At 33.6% G+C, this 16,880-nt stretch overlaps 1 protein-coding gene across 6 annotated transcripts in view; it reads right to left on the reverse strand.

The window, feature by feature from the left end:
• Nucleotides 1–16,880, reverse strand: part of GLS (glutaminase) — a 97,399-nt gene that overhangs the window by 33,938 nt on the left and 46,581 nt on the right. For all 6 annotated transcript variants that reach the window (XM_074215482.1, XM_074215485.1, XM_074215480.1 and 3 more), the window contains 7 exons: nucleotides 16,254–16,286; nucleotides 16,096–16,154; nucleotides 10,723–10,789; nucleotides 10,169–10,219; nucleotides 4,800–4,976; nucleotides 2,485–2,616; nucleotides 732–824 (listed from right to left, as the gene is read on the reverse strand). In XM_074215482.1, coding sequence (XP_074071583.1) covers nucleotides 732–824; nucleotides 2,485–2,616; nucleotides 4,800–4,976; nucleotides 10,169–10,219; nucleotides 10,723–10,789; nucleotides 16,096–16,154; nucleotides 16,254–16,286 — 612 coding nt within the window. The remainder of the gene's footprint in view (nucleotides 1–731; nucleotides 825–2,484; nucleotides 2,617–4,799; nucleotides 4,977–10,168; nucleotides 10,220–10,722; nucleotides 10,790–16,095; nucleotides 16,155–16,253; nucleotides 16,287–16,880) is intronic.

The following is a 16,880-nucleotide window of genomic DNA, read 5'->3' on the forward strand; positions in this document are numbered from 1 at the left end:
AACTAAAAATCATACTTTATATGAAAGGCCAAAAATTGAACTGATTGAAAACCCTCAACACATAAGTGCAATAACCAACTCAGTATTTTTATAAGCACACTAATGCTGAATTTGCCTCTTTGAAGCTAGCCTCAAAATAAGAGGATAATGAACACCTGCAATACTTGAAACCTAAACCACTGATACAAATAAAAACACAACTTTCAACTGGAGGTATTACTGTTGAAAATGCACTCATAATTAAAATTTTTTAAATGAAAAATACTTAGCTTATTGTGACCTAGAAAGCTTTCTTTTTCAACTTGGTAATTTCTACTGCTAATTCTAAAGCTCCTATTTTTCTAAAATATACACAAACACTATTTTAGTAAGGACAAAAAGTTCACTTCAAAATAGAAATCTACTTTCTAAACTAATAAATATTAAAAACAAGGCATATTGTTTGCAGCACTACAGATTATCTATGTTTCTATAAAAAACTAACCCCAAATCTCTTATTCAATAGTAGTGCAGAAGACAGAAAAATATTAAGAATACATTGCTCTAGTTAGTAAAAACACAAGGGAAAACAATTCAAGATAATTTCCACAAATGCTTCAATTTATTTAGATTCATTCATAGTTAATAAAAATCTAAACTAAAAACCTTATAAATACTGAGATACTAATGAAAATTCATTTTATTCTTTTACTATAAAACAGACCACAGAGTAATATAAAGTTTTAGCTTACCCTCTGATCACCACCTTCTCTTCGAGGATCAAGTTTTTTTGCAAAGTGTCTCAAATTATCATAGTTATGGAAATTGCATAAAGAAACAAGATCCTGTAAATTAAAGAGATTCTATAAGAAATTAGATTACTAACTAATAATCACTTATGAATATTGCTAATACAAAATACATTTTTAGAATATGCAGTCAGTTTTACTCTTATCTTTTCATCAAACCTAAATTTGACTCGCCCAAAGGTGATACACCACCAAACCTGAAATCAGGAGGATCTGAGTTCTAATCTAAAACCAGACACTTGACTCTTTTTGTCTTATTTCCTCACCTGCAAAATGAGCTAAAGAAGGAAATGGCAAACCATTCTATCATCTTCTCTATATTTTTTCACCTTTACTGACTAAAATATGGTTTCCCAAACACAACACAATCTTCTAGAAAAGGAGGTTCTAACCAAGGCAGAAGACAGTAGAAGCCAGTGCTCACCTAGTTCTTGACATTAGATCTTTTTAATTCAGTCACTTGCATTAGTTTTCTTGGCTGCTCTATCACTGTTGACTCAAATATTGCATTCTAAGTTCAGTAATTCCTATCATCCCCTATATCTTTTTCAAACTTCTGCATAACTATGTTTCACTCACCTTGTTTTTATTGAACTAAGTGTAAAATGTGAACTGTAGTTCTATTAAATTTCATTATCCACTCATCTCAAAGTTCTAACCTGTCCAGAGTTTTTTGAATTCTAACTCATCCACTGTGCTATTACACCTAGATTTGCTTCTTCTGCACACCTGAAAAATATGTCATCTCACCCTTAATTCAAGTCACCTTTTAAAATGTTAAAGATCACAAGACCAGAAGTTTCTGGGATACTGCATTAGAGATCTCCTTCCAAGCTAATATAATATTAATAATGAATATTACGTTGTATCCGGCGATCAACCAGTTCAAACCCACTTAATTAATACTAACTATAGCATTATATTAACATGGGGTCCATGAACCTGTTTGGTTTTTTAAAATTTGGGTATTTGTATTTCAATATAATTGATTTCCTTTGTAATCTTATGTAGTTTATTCTAGACATTTAACAACATTACCCGATCAGGGAACCACAGACTTTATCACACTGCCCAAAGGGTTTGACAGAAAAAGGTTAATAAATTCTATCTACATCTCTCTTTCTCACAAAAATAACACCAGGCTTCTAAATCCTAGATAAATTATACCTACAGCACTTTCTTGGATCTATCAATTTAGTAATCCTTTCAAAAGAGATTTTTTTCTTATTGAAGCCACATTGCTTTTTTTGTGAACACTGCTTCCTTTTCTAGATATTCACTAACATAAAGATTTGACTTTTAATGTTCTAGATTTGGCAGTGGGGTCAGAAATCAAAAAAGTTTACTGGTCTCTAGTTTGCTGACTCCATTATCTTTCCCTTTCTGGAAACATATGACAATGTTCCTTTCTCCAATCCTGTAGTACACCTCTACTTGAGCTTTCAAAGATCACCAATAACAGTTCTGAAATCACATCTGCAAGTTCTTAGGCATCCTAAGATATGGCTCATGTGATAGTGATTCAAAACTCATCAAGACAGCAGAATTCATGAATAGCTGCTAAGATACTTCATATTATCTTATTTATCTTGGATATCAACTCTCAATTATAAACAAGCAAAAAAGTGTATTAATTTCTAACAAAACCTAAATAATGATTCTTTGGTTACTATTCTTATAATGAAAATTTGCTTACATGACAGAAGTGAATACCCTTAACACTGTTGCCCATCTTATCCAATGGAGGAGACCAACACATCATTCCCATAACATTAGGAACAACTAAAAGAATGCCCCCAGCAACTCCAGATTTTGCAGGAAGACCAACCTGAAAAACATCAAGGAAAAATGTCATTCAAGTTAATAATACAGAAACAAAACCTAACATTTATATAGCACTTTAAGATTTGCAAATCTATTGATCTTCTGACAGAAATAGAATTCATAGCATCCTGTCTATAAGTCTAACACTCAAACCCATTATGCTACCTAGTTACCTATGAACTTGTGCCTCAGAAATATGTTGATGCATTCCTTAAATGCATTAACTTCTTCCTAACCCATTCAATGTAATAGAAGACTTTCAAATTTTCCTGCTGAAACTACTAACTAGAGCTGAAGAGAAAGTTTGATCTCCAAGTATAGGACTTAGGTGAAGCAGAGAGGATGGAAGGGAAAGGCAAATTATGAAGGACTTGTTGAACTGCTTGCATTCCTGCATGGAAAGATGATACTGATAACTCATTAGAGCTTTTCTCATTTATTAGGGCAGTTAGAAGGAGCATATATAGATAAGGGCAGCTAAGTGGTTCAGTGGACAAAGCACTGACCTTGGAGTCAGGAGGACCAGGGTTTGAATCTGGTCTCAGACAACTGACACTAACTAGCTGTATGACCTTGACCAAGTCTGATTGCCTCGCATTCCAGGCATCTGATTCACATCTAGTGACCAGCTGCAGATGGCTCTAGAAAAGAAAGTGAAGCTGATAACTCAGCAACACCCCTCTCACTCAAATCCAATACATATGCTTGTCATGACATCACCTCCCTGATGTAGTGGTCTTCTTTGAGAATGAAGGACAAACATCATCATATAGATAAGGTCCAGGAGGAGGGAACTGAATATGAAGGTAAAATATATTATAAAGATGGGAGTTAATGGATGAGAAAGGAATGTGCCGAGAGAAAAGGTTAAGGAGGGAGGAAAGGGCCAAGTTATTTCACATTAAAGAGACAAGAAAAAGTTTTTGAAATGGAGCAGAAGTGGGGGAGGGGAAGCAAAAGGAGAAGTGAGAAATGCTCTCATAAGCAAGTGACTCAAGAGTAAATAACATACACATTCAATAGGGTATAGAAATCTATCTTACCCTAAAGGAAAATAGGAGAGGAAAGGGATGGGAAAAAGGGGACAGTAAAAGGGGATGGAGTGCAGGTGTTAGAGAGGAAGGATCATGGGAGAGGACAGTCAGATACAACACACTTTTGAGGAGAGACAGGGTGAAAGGAGAGAGAAAAGAATAAATGGGGGTAGGAAGGAATAAGCTGGAAGGAAATACAGCTAGCAATGGTAACTGTGGAAAATAAATTCTATCTTCGTCTGTAGATGTACAACTGTTACTGACTGAAGCCCTTTTTTTATCTCACTTTATTTTTTTGAGGTTTCACTTTCTTCAAGGGGGGGGATTATATTTACTTTTACAACATGACTAATATAGTAATGTGCAAAAATAAAGAAATAAAATTTACAAATAAAAAAAGATTACCCACCCCTTACATGCTGGTTATATGGCATAAAAAAATATGAAGAAAAAAGAGTAATGTTCTATTCAGATTCACTTTCCTTGTCAAAATAACCAATAGCATAAATTAACATGATGCCAATATTAGTGTTCTTGATTTTGTGTGATTAAATGATTACTAAACAAATGACCATGAGGAGGAAAAAAAGGTAAAAATAAAAGCTCCCCCACTTCAGACTAATAAGTCTTGAAACATAAAGGACACACTCTCTTCAATACTTATAAGTGAAAAATATGTAAAAGAGCAAAAAGAAATGTTTTGATCAAGCTTACAGGGAAAGAAATTCCTCATACTTTTACACCTTTTACCTTTCCTAGCCTACTTAATAACAAGCTTAAACATAACTAACTTTAAAACCACATATACTAAGAGTTTACCAAATCAATTAAAGATTTAGTAATTTTAAACTTTAGGAATTCTTGAAGCATTAATCACCATGTGCTAAACTTTAACAGCTATGTTTCTACTGACTTTGAAAATACAAATGGGCACGAAGTATTTGTATAAACTAGTCCTAGAGGTTTTAAGTGCAATAAAGATAATGCCTAGCTGTGTTACTTACCAATTCTGTAATAAATTAACCATGATAGTAAGACTCAAAAGTCATTATATTGTATAAATGCAAAGTATAAAATGTTTTCAGAATATAAATTTTAAAACAAGTCCAGGCAGTTTCTTGCTGGAGAAAATTAGCATGTAACAATTACTTACATGGAAAGCAAATTGACCTGAGAAGTCATACATGCCACAAGAATGCATCAAACTTAGTGTATTTCGAACTGCTTCAGGGCTCAGTACTCTCTCACCACTGATTGGGCAGAAACCACCATTAGCTAATGTGGCAGCCATCACACTGGCTGATTCGCAAGTCACTTCAATGGAACACAACTAAAAGAAGAAAAAGAATTCTAAAAATGTAAATTCTGATTTCCTGGGGTAAAATACAGTTCTATTAAGACATTTCATAGACCTCACTTTACTAAAACAAAACAAAAGCAAAAAACTCTACTAAATGAAATACCTTGTCACACTAACAGTAGACTTATATTATAAAGCAGTCCCCAAATACACAATATAAACAAATCACATCTGAGGCTGCATGGAATAATGGAAAACCTGGTTCAAGTCTTCTCTTGCCTAAAACGATTCCCTAAATTTCCTAAAGCAATGAAATCACTCTCCCCACTCATACCTCTCATACAAATTACTCCAAGCCCCATTTGCCTAATTGCTGAGTGCCTCATGGAGCCCATTAAACTCTAGCAGCCCCAGATCTGTCCTGTTGCCCTTTTGGACCTGTCCATAGCACCCCACTCCCACCCCCTGGAACATATTCAAATCAAAACTGCCACTGCTATGGGAAAGAGTTTATCAATCTAATCCTCTACGGCTCTACACACCATTCCTATTACTTTCCAAACTAACCTATACCTTCCTGGTCACTTTCTTCATAGGTTGATCCCTCGTTAGAATTCAAGTTTCATGAAAATAGAACTTCTCTACAATTTTATGTGCTTACCCCCGAGTTTTTTTTTTTTATTTATTCTTTCAGGAACGAAAGGACACATTTTTTACTTCAACAATAGGAAAAATGAAGCATGCTATATTAAAAGTTAAGACAACATCAGAACTAAAAAAAAGTTAGATCAGATGAAGTAGACATCCAATTGATGTCAATTGATGCGCATATACTAGGAACCCACCCCCTATACATTGAGACAAATATTTGTCAAAGAAAGTTGGGACATACTTAAAAATTGCATATGACAAAGTTAATTAACCCTCTCCATCCACCCGTATTTCTCTTCTAGTTCCTCTACCTATCTGACCTTTCTGTAACCTTAAACTTCCTTTGCAGAATCCTAATTGGGTATAAATTCCCAGGCTCTGCACTGAATGCCTTCTCTCTGTCTCTCTGTCTTTCTTTGTCTCTTTGTCTGTCTCTCTCTTTCCATTTTTGGTGACTTAATCATCCCTACACAGATGGCACCCATATAGATAAACTGGGCCCAGGATTTTCTGCCGAGGTCTCACTCATTAAAGGAATTACAGAAAAGACACACACAGATCTAGAGAACTGTGTCTCAGAAGTTATCCCAATTCAAGTCATTGATAAATCAGGGCCAGCTCAGGACATCTGGCACATGATCTAACTCTGAAATTAAGCAGTTATTCAGATAATGAAAATGCATCAAAATCTTTGGAGTGCCTCAAAATAAATAAGAAAAATGTCCAATTAACTATTGGAAATTTAAACTAGATGTGAATCTAAATCTAAATCTCAGTTTGTCCACAGTGCAACTACTATATTCTTCCACAGACCTACAGCTATTCCAAACTTCCCTTTGTCTTTGTATCCCCCAATGCCTTACACAATACATCATACAGAATACCTGATAAAATGTTTGCTGATTTATTAAACACCAACTAATTTAAGAGGGAAAATATTCAAATTGCTAAGAGAAGAGAATGAAAGTTAAGTAGGCAATATGTGGGATTCAAGGAGAGAGAAAGAATACTGAGCAGAACAGCATTGGGTTATGGGTTAGATAGTAATATACCTAAACAAGTCTTCTACATTATCAAAATTTTTCATGAGAAAAAAGATGCTGAACTAAAACTTTTATTATTTAACCAGTTTTCACATTAGAATTTCCTCAGGAACTAAGACCAAAGAAAAGTATGCACATTCTGAAACTTTTCTTTTAAATGACAAAAATGAAAAAATCAAATAAATTCACAAAGGGTCTTCAAAAAACGTTTCTTATATTTGAATAGTCACAAACATTTTGGCACAGCAAATACATTATTTAGGCAACATAGCACACTATGAAACCAAATGTCAATTAATCAAGGACATAATTACACACATTAAAAACTGCTACTATTTTAAGGTGGGCAAGTCACAATGTCTATGGCCTTCAGTTACCTCAGCTAAACACAGAGTTGGAAATACTTTACAAAGATCCCTTCCAACTCTATTTTTTCCTCAGTAAATCCCCTTGTAGTAGAACCCTTTTTAATAAAGTCCAAAGCTCTGCAAATAATAATTCTGCATTAAGAGAAGTCTACTGTCAAAGGACATAAATAGCAGTGTCTATTTGTCCCCATTTGTGGCAACCCCTTGTTCCTAACAACCATATTTTCAAGCACTTAATAATTTTCTGGATGATAGGGAAGATTTATGCTAATAGTGATACAAGATAACCCTAGTTTTTTGACTATAGGTTAAGTCATTTAAAGTGTCTCAGCCTCAGTTTACAAAACTGTTAAATGGCAACAAGTACAATCTATTTCACTGGACTACTGTGAGGCTTAAAATATAAAATGTACACAAAAGATTCTGCACTGTATTAATGCCAATTATTATCAACATCTTAATTTGAAATTCATTTGATCTTTCCAGATAAATGTTTTAAACAATGAATGAACCATAACTTCAGTAATTTTCAAGGTATATAAAGTACTTCAGATATTATGTGACCATGTGTCCTGCCAGCATGGTTATATTAATAATAATTAAACATTCAAACTAAAAGTAGAAGACAGTTATGCTTCAAAAACGAACTCCTGGGGCAGTTAAGTGGCACAATGGATAAAGCACCAGCCTTGGAGTCAGGAGTACCTGGGTTCAAATCCGGTCTCAGACACTTAATAATTACCTAGCTGTGTGGCCTTCAGCAAGTCACTTAACCCATTTGCCTTGTAAAAACCTAAAAACAAACAAAAAAAAACCCCAAACAAACAAAAAAAAAACTCCCAATACCTAGGAAAAGTTCTTATGGTCTACACTAAGGGAAGATGATCGGAATAAAGTAAAGTAGACAATGCTATAGATGAGGATCCTCCTAAGTGGTTTCTATTTAATCAGAATGTTAACTAGATGTTATATAATTTAATTAGTATTTTTCAAAATAAAAGAATGTGCATAAGCATGTACATTGATTGGGCAGTTGAAACAATCTTAGGAGACCAGATCTGTTCCAAGCTTTAGGTTTCCAACCATGCAGGATATTTTTCAGTTGTAATCATCTTCAAACCTCCATTAAGGACTTAATTTACTTTATAAAAAAGAAGCTAAAAGATTGAATAAAATTATTTCAGAAGTAAAAATACTACAAAGTTGCAAGGAGCACTGGAAAATGACTACAGATATCTAGATGAAAAATCCAAGATGAATCCACACTGAGTCCACCAAAATATCAGGTTGTTACACTGAATACCCTACAGTATGTAACAGAAAGGCAAACTCACTATCAAAGAAATAATGTGATTATTGAAAAAGTGGAAGGAGGGCAATCTTCTAACAAAAATTTATAGAGTTCCTTCTGGGTTCTCTAAAATTCTTTCAAGCTCTAAATCTATATAACCCCATAATCCTAGAGACAAAAGAAATGATTTTTAAATAATTGGGAAGGAGTCTTTTAGAAATAGCTAGCTCTAATTCTAAAATCTAGTGATGGGAAAATACCATCCCTATCCACAGAAGGAACTATGAAGTCTGAATGCAGATCAAAGCATACTATCTTCAATTTTGTTTAATACTTTTTTCTCCTCTTGTGCTCCCCCCCTTATGTTCTGATTCTTCTGTCACAACATAATAATGGAAATATGCTTAACATAGGTATACATGTATAACCTATATTCTACTGCTCAGTGTCAAGAGGAGGGGAGAGGGAAGGGAGAAAAATGTGGAACTCAAAACCTTACAATGAATGCTGAAAACTACCTTTGCATATAGCTGAAAATGTATATTTATTTTTAAAAATTATTCTTCTTCCAATAGAAAACAAAAGTTCACAAATTGGGAGTCTCAACTTATTTTTTTTGTAGGGGAAGAAGAAGAGAAGGTCTGGCTCCTCTGCTGATTCATGTGGAACAATAATATAAATAATAATAAAAAATGATAACAAAAACTATCATTTTTTTTATTATCTTTTTTTGGTTTTTGCAAGGCAAACAGGGTTAAGTGGCTTGCCCAAGGCCACACAGCTAGGTAATTGTCTGAGACTGGATTTGAACCCAGGTACTCCTGACTCCAGGGCCGGTGCTTTATCCACTGTGCCATCTAGCGGCCCCAAAAACTATCATTTTGCCTTGCAAAAACCTAAAAAACAAAAAAACTACTATCATTTATACAGCACTTAAAGGTTTACAAAGTGCTTTGCATATTCAAACTCATTTCATCCTTACAATAACTCTAAGGTAGAAGCTATTATTTTCATTTTATGAGGAAACTGAGGCAGTGAGAAATTAGGTGATTTATGCAAGTTCACATAACTGCTAAGTATTTGAAGCAAGATTCTCTTCCTGACTTCAGGTTCAGTATTCCATTCAACGCAACAACTATATAACTTTGATTTGTCCTGTTCCTAATATGGACTGGTTTGCTTCTCTGTGGGCACTCTGATGGCTCCCTATTCCCTGGCAGATACCCTAATAAGATTTAGCGTAGACACTCATTCAGTTGGTTTTTAGTTCCACTTCAGCTTGTAATTCCTGATCTCAAAACAATCCTCCAATTTCACCCTCCCCATGCATGCACCATCACATCCAGCCTATTTAAAATCTGCTCTTGGTGAAGTATTTTGACACTTAATATCTGCATCTTCCACAAAAGTCCTATGGCTCCAATGTTTAATATCATGCAAAGAAGTTCAAAATAATAAGTTCTGTGGTGAATGTTTTGCCCTAGGCAACATGGAATATGTATATGCTGATATCTGTTGAAATCCTTATATCAATTAAATTATGGGTCAAAGTATCTATTTACTTCAAAGTACTAATGCTTTAAAAGAAAATTTGTTTTTCCTTAGTTTATAATTTTTGAATGCTTATTCAATTCTTAAGTATAATAAAAGGCTTCAAACCCTTTGGGTAAAAGTGTTTATTAAAAAACACTTTAAAGTGTTTATTGAAAATATTTATAGGGGACAATCTTCTCACATTTGGAATGGGAGTTAATAGGAAATATGTATATAGACATTAGCTTCATAGTCAACTTTTCAGAAACAAAAACATCCTATGACTTGTGGTTCAATAATGTACATATTTTCTAGAATAAAATGATAGCAAATCACCTGAAAGTAGAAGTCTAATATACCAACCATGTCTGTGCCTTCTGGAAAACACTAGAAAAAGAAGAGAATCAATTATAAATAAATTTTTAAAGCCCAAATAAATGTTTCAGCTATTATTTGATTTGACAAAGATGGGAAATAACTAAGCAAAAATAAGATGACATAACATGTCACAAACATTCAAAATTCATTGCCAGATGCTGACTTAACACAACAATGGCAATTTTTAAGTTATTTTGGATAGCAATTGAAAAAAATTACCATTTAATCCACACAACTTTGTGGTAGAGATATTATACACATATTATAGTAATGAGAAGTAGGGGCAATTTAAAAGGAAATAGGAAAGATTACTAATACTGTACCATATATATTTTAAAAAAAGCTTTGAATAAAAAGTTAAAATCCATTTGCCATGTTAAATGTTGTTATACACCTTAAAATGCTGGATGAGGATACGTATTCCTTAATAACTAAAAAAAATCTAATCTATACTGAGACAATGCAGGAACATAAAAGCATAATTTGTAATAAAAAACAGAAATTGGTAAAACCTTTTTCTCCTTTAAGTAATATCCTATTGCAAAATTCCGATCTCCACTTTCTCGTTCAGATTGAAACCTGTGAAACAAAATAGATTCAGTCTGGAGAACAAAGTACAGTAATTCTGTAAATATGAAGTATTCAAAAAGCTAAGGTATATAATAAACAAAATCTCCAAAAAAGAATTACAAGGAAACATTTCACAAAATATATGTCACTAAAAATAAGCTTTCAGAATTCTCCTACTGTGTTCACATAGCAATTCAGTACAGTTAACACAAACTGTACTGAATCACAGTAAGAGATAATCTTGGGAAGGGTATGTCCTATTTTCTGTACAGCAATCAAGTCTTTCACCTAAGAAAGTTAGTATAACAAAATTGAATTTTGGGATACACTACACGAAACGTTTTCTATAAAATATTGGGTTTTTCAGGGTGTGCTTTAGAAAGAACAATAGATGTCAAATACTGGATCTCTCAAATAGCTAGCTATGAGAGCTTAAGTGAATTATCCATACTAGAATTATCAAGGATTCTGTGTCCCCTTGCCAGCTCACCCACAAAAAGGAAAAAAATCTGAATCTTCTTCTTCCCTCCTTTAACGCCATGGACCAGTTCTCACCAAAGAAAAGTTGCCACTGAGTCTTGCTCCATTTTTGTCCCTCAAGGATCATTATCTGCTTAGTAATAATATTAGTCTGGGACATGGCCACTGACAATGTGGTCACCAACTACAAGACTTCTGATAAAATGGTGTACTACTACTAGGTCCTTATCACTTGTCTTGCCATTTCTTCCTAAGAATTCCCAGACTTAAGACACCTGGGGCCTTTATGATCTGCTCTGAAACCTAAACCATCCTATGTGTTGTGTCCCCTAATTATGATGGAAACTCCATAAGAGTTAAAAACTGCCTTGCATTTATAATTGTGTCTCCAGGGGAGGTCTAGTACAAGATCTTGGTAAATAATAAGTATTTATCAAGTGCTTTTTTCCTCTTCTAGTCCATCCATTCCAGGTTTTGAGTGTCTGAACCCAAGTCTTTGTTCTCCCATTTATTGTTTTATGTATTACAAAAATTAAGCATCTCCAGAAAACAAGATTATCTCATTCTAGGATGCAACTGATTTGAATAGATATAAATTATTTTATATAATCCATGTATGATAGAATAGAAGGCACTATTAAAAAAATTCAGGTAGTTATTAACTAAGTCAGTAATTTAAATGTTTACAATACATAAGCCATTACTACTATAGTTCAGGTAAAGAGACACATGAAGATTCACAACTCCATCTGTTACTGAAAATGTTTCAAAAATAACAAGTCACATCTACAAGATCTAGTAATCAAAGATACAGATAAAATTGTTTCCTTAAACATTTAAAGCATATTTTCAGATTTATTTCTCCTACTTAGCAACAATCCATTGACTCAGCTTTACTCTTATATAAACCCTTATGTGGACTTAGTCTTATGTCTATTTCTAATACCATAAAAGCCTAGAAAAACTAGAACTTTCATCTTTTTTTTCTTTAAACTTAAAAGTTCAAGGTAAATATGTTTGTGTGTTTATATGTGTATTTCAAATGCTTTATAAGGAACTGTTGAATTGCTATTTCTGAATGTACTACATTGTTTATTTTTATTTTTAAGAGAAATGGAAAAAAACTAAGTGCCGTGGGACATTGTCAATCCATATGGAAGTAACTGCAAAGGAGACTCAAAGACAGGCTGTTTAAAAAAGGAAAAATTAAAGCTTCCTGAATGCTAATTTTGAAATGTCTGACAGTCATAGCTTATGATGATATGATCCAAATTCTGCAGCACTCAAATTCATCTCTTCCTTTCCATTTTTTATAACAGTTATCATACTAGTCCAACTAGGCATTCATTATTTTTAAGCCTGGACAACTTTTAAGTCTCCTCCACTGATCTTCCAGCTCTAATCCAACATATATGCATTTGCAAAAAAAATTTTTTCCATTGTGGTAGCAAAGAATTGGAAATCAAGTAAATGTCCTTCAGTTGGAGAATGGCTTAGCAAACTGTGATATATGTTATGAGATGGACCACTATTGTTCTGTTAGAAACCAGGAGGGACGGGAATTCAGGGAAGCCTGGAGAGATCTGCATGAACTGATGTTGAGCAAGATGAACAGAACCAGAAAACACTGTACACACTAACTGCAACATGGGGGTGACGATCTATCTTGATGGACTCACTCATTCCATCAATGCAACAATCAGGGACAATTTGGGACTGTCTGTGATGGAGAATACCATCTGTATCCAGAGAAAAAACTGTGGAGTTTGAACAAAGACCAAGAACTATTACCTTTGATTTAGGGGAAAAAAAAACTGATATCTTATTGCCTGATCATGCATTCTCTTTTGCTTTATGTTTCTTCCTTAAGGATATGATTTCTCTCTCATCACATTCAGTTTGGATCAATGTATACCATAGAAATAATGTAAAGACTGGCAAATTGCCTTCTGTGGGGGGATGGGGGAAGGGAAGTAAGATCAGGGGGGAAAAAATGTAAAACTCAAAATGAATAAAATCTTTATAATTCAAAAAATAATTTTTCTTAGCTATACCTATCTTAAAATATTCTAAGAAAAAACTAGCATAAAAATATGCAAAATTTGAGGAACAGAATATTCTGATGATAATAAAATCCTAAATTCCTGGATAATCATGGAATGGCTGGTATGGAAAACACAAGAGGGATTCACTGAGATCAGAATCTAAAGGACTCCATGTAGCTCTAAGGGTTTATTAAAAATACATCTGTATTAACTCTAACCAACTTCCTTCACTAGTAGTCTGTGACTCCAAAAGGGGTGAGAATGGTCCAGTTAGGGACTAGCAGAGAAGGACAAACTGAAGGTCAAAGGGGGGGATTCCAGGGCAAGAAAAGGACACTAAGGACTACCCACACTAGAACTATAAGGGCCATCTTCAGCTTAGATCCCAGGTCTAATTTCTTCCATTTTCTTCCTTACCTTAGCTTAGCCCCCCACCCCAGGCAACTTGATTTCCCTCCATTCCTGAAGATTCACCACTCTGATGGAGAACTTTTTGTAAATACCCTAGAGTAAATACATAAATCAAAATTCCTACTAGCACCTCTGTCTACTTTGGTGTCTGAGAATACAGTCATTTGCCACTTTGACTTGAAGTCAGAAAAAGGGATGACAGACTTACAAAAAGGGTTCAAAGGAATACATTATAAATGAGCTGTACAGACTCCTAGCTCTGGATAGTGATGGGTGTGGTAAAAGTAGAATGACAAAGTGAATGTAGGCAATTTCAGAGCTCAGTATGTTAAAACAGATCCCTAGAACATGACACAAACTGTCTAAGAATTACAATTTAAGTGATATGCTTAAATACAATCTATCCTTAACACAAAAGTTTCTTTCAGAATTTTTCTGCAGTATTTTCCCTACAAGGTTAAAATGAAGAGAGAAAGGTCTTACACATGATATGTGAACAATACACACACACACACACACACACATTCACTCAATTAATCAAAGAGGGAAAAAAGAGATAATCTATCTTGTTTATAGAAGAGGGGGAGATCCAAAGGTTCTACTAAACTCATGAATTGGAGGGGTTTGGGTATGGTTATGAGCATACCAACTATAGTAATAGTAGTAATGGTGGTAGCAGTTGTACTAGTAGCAGCAGCAATATTTCTATTAGTATTTCTATGTTGCATTTCTATGTAGCATTTACATAGTACTTTAAATTTGAAATGCATTTAAAAATATTTTTTTCCTCGCAAAAACCCTGACTCCTGGCCTTGAGCTCTAATCACTGGGCTAGCTGGCTGCCTGAAGACACAGAATTACTAATGGGACATCATCTTTGTTGATCTTCATCTGCTCCTGGTCTCCAAGGATACTAAAGAAACAACTTTTAACGAAGATTTTTAAGCTATTAGAAGTTTCCCTTGTTTGCTAATTTTGTCCTTTCAATGGTTCTTCCAGAGTAGAAAACCTTAAAAGGGCTATTTACTTTAGAAATGAAAAGCTAGAGGAAATGTTAAGACACTTATTCTAACAGAACTGAGAAAAAAAAAAGATATTCCTTAATATATAAATATTCAAAAGGCAAACATGTCAAGATTATCAACTATTAACAATTATATGAAAAACTGATCAAAACCAATGAGAGAAATGCAAATCATACAATCTTGAGGAATGACTTCTCAGCCAGCAAATTGGTAAGGATGACAAAAGATGGAAATATTCAAATTTTGAGGGGTTATGGAAAGCCAGGAATCTAACACATCACTTGTCAGTAGAGGCTATGAATTGAAATAAATAGTCTGCAAAGCAATCTCAATTCATGCAAATAAAGTAGCTAAAATGTCCCAAATTTTGTACCCAGACATTCTGTATATAATCCCAGGTAGGTCACTGACAAGAAAATTTCAACATGCACCAAAGTATTTAAAAAGCAGCAGTTTTCCTTTGGTGGAAGCAAAAGGAAATAGTAAAATGGTAGTGGAGACTTGGAAACAAGGTAGATGCCTTAAACAAATTGTGGTGTAAGAATGGAATGGACTATTATTGTGCTGTAAGAAATAATGAACATGATGACTATGGAGAAGCAAGAAAAACTAACATGAATTGATGAAAGTGAAGTAAGCAAAGTCAGAAAAACAATATACACAAAGATTATAACAAAATAAAGGTTTACTCTTGTGGTGCGCTTTTTGCTTTAAATCATTTATCATGAAAGAAATTCAGAGCAGCTAGGTGGCACTGGCCCTGGAGTCAGGAGGACCTGACCTCAAATCCAGCCTCAGACACTTAATAACTGCCTAGCTATGTGACCTACAGCAAGTTACTTAACCCTATTGCCTTAAATAAATAAAATTAAAAAACAAAAAAATTCTATGGAGAAAAAAGTTTCCATGTAACAGGATGAAAGCATGAAGAAAAAGCATCACTAATTTGAAATCTATGGTAAGCAGCATTCATCTGAGAGTATACCTTTGCCATTTTCATAATTAAAACGTTTCAAAAATATTAATACTCATTAAAACAGTCAGTAGATTAGAAAGTTCAAGCATTTTTTTTTTTACTATTAACATATTATTCCTATTTTTTGTGAAAATCATTTTCCTAGGGCAGCTGGGTGGCCTTGGGCAAGTCACTGAATCCCACTGCCTAGCAAAAACTAAAAAGTTTTCCTAGAACTTTCTAGATAAAATTAAAGTCTAATTCAAATCCTGAATATAACTAAATAAAAGCACATTTTAAAATATTTTAATAATTTAGACTTACTATTTAGATTTGCCCTCCTATCCTTCATGAAAACTTCCCATATTACACTGAGTAATCATAACAGGGGAAACTCACGTGGCATTACTGAATCCAACATATTCATTACCAGCCATCTTATTCAAAAACTGCATCACCTATGAAACAGAATTAAAAAAATTTTTAAAGCTTTAATGTGGCACTATGATCATTAGGAAAAATACTGAAGATGACAGTGAGAAATACAGTTGACTTACATAGTCAAATTTTTCTGCATTGTTTACTCCTTGCTGCAAAGAAAAATGAGAGATAAAGTATTAACATGTTAATTACTATAAATGAACTTTTAAACTATATATAAATCCAGTACTTTAAAAATTTCTACAAATATAATTGGTACATTAGTACTTTTAAATTTAAGAAAATACTATCAAGTAATTTAGTATTTAGATAAACTCTGCTGTTACTACATCTAAGTTCTTTCAAACACCTGTATGATGAGAATGGGTTTTGAAGGAGAAAGGGAATGCTTTATTTTAAGTATTTTAAAAATCCAACACAATTTTACAGAAGCTAAATATTTATGCATAAATTTTTCTTTTTCATTAGCACATTTTGCTCCTAGCTCAAGTTTGCTAGAATTAGTGCTGTCAATTTAATTAATATCAAAGACTTAAAATAAAGTTTTACCCTTACCCTTATAATAGAAAATTACATTTTAATTATTATATTCAATAGCTAGTCTTAATCAGAGCTAGAGTTAGAAAAATAAGTTATTTTTCAAAGAAAACTAATATTTTATTGTCATAGAATTTTAAAAAATCTTGGTACATAAACTACTGGTGTAGAGAGAAGCCTACACTTTAATATCATTTACTACACCA

The sequence above is a fragment of the Macrotis lagotis genome, chromosome 1, assembly GCF_037893015.1.
Source record: "Macrotis lagotis isolate mMagLag1 chromosome 1, bilby.v1.9.chrom.fasta, whole genome shotgun sequence".
Taxonomy (NCBI): domain Eukaryota; kingdom Metazoa; phylum Chordata; class Mammalia; order Peramelemorphia; family Peramelidae; genus Macrotis; species Macrotis lagotis.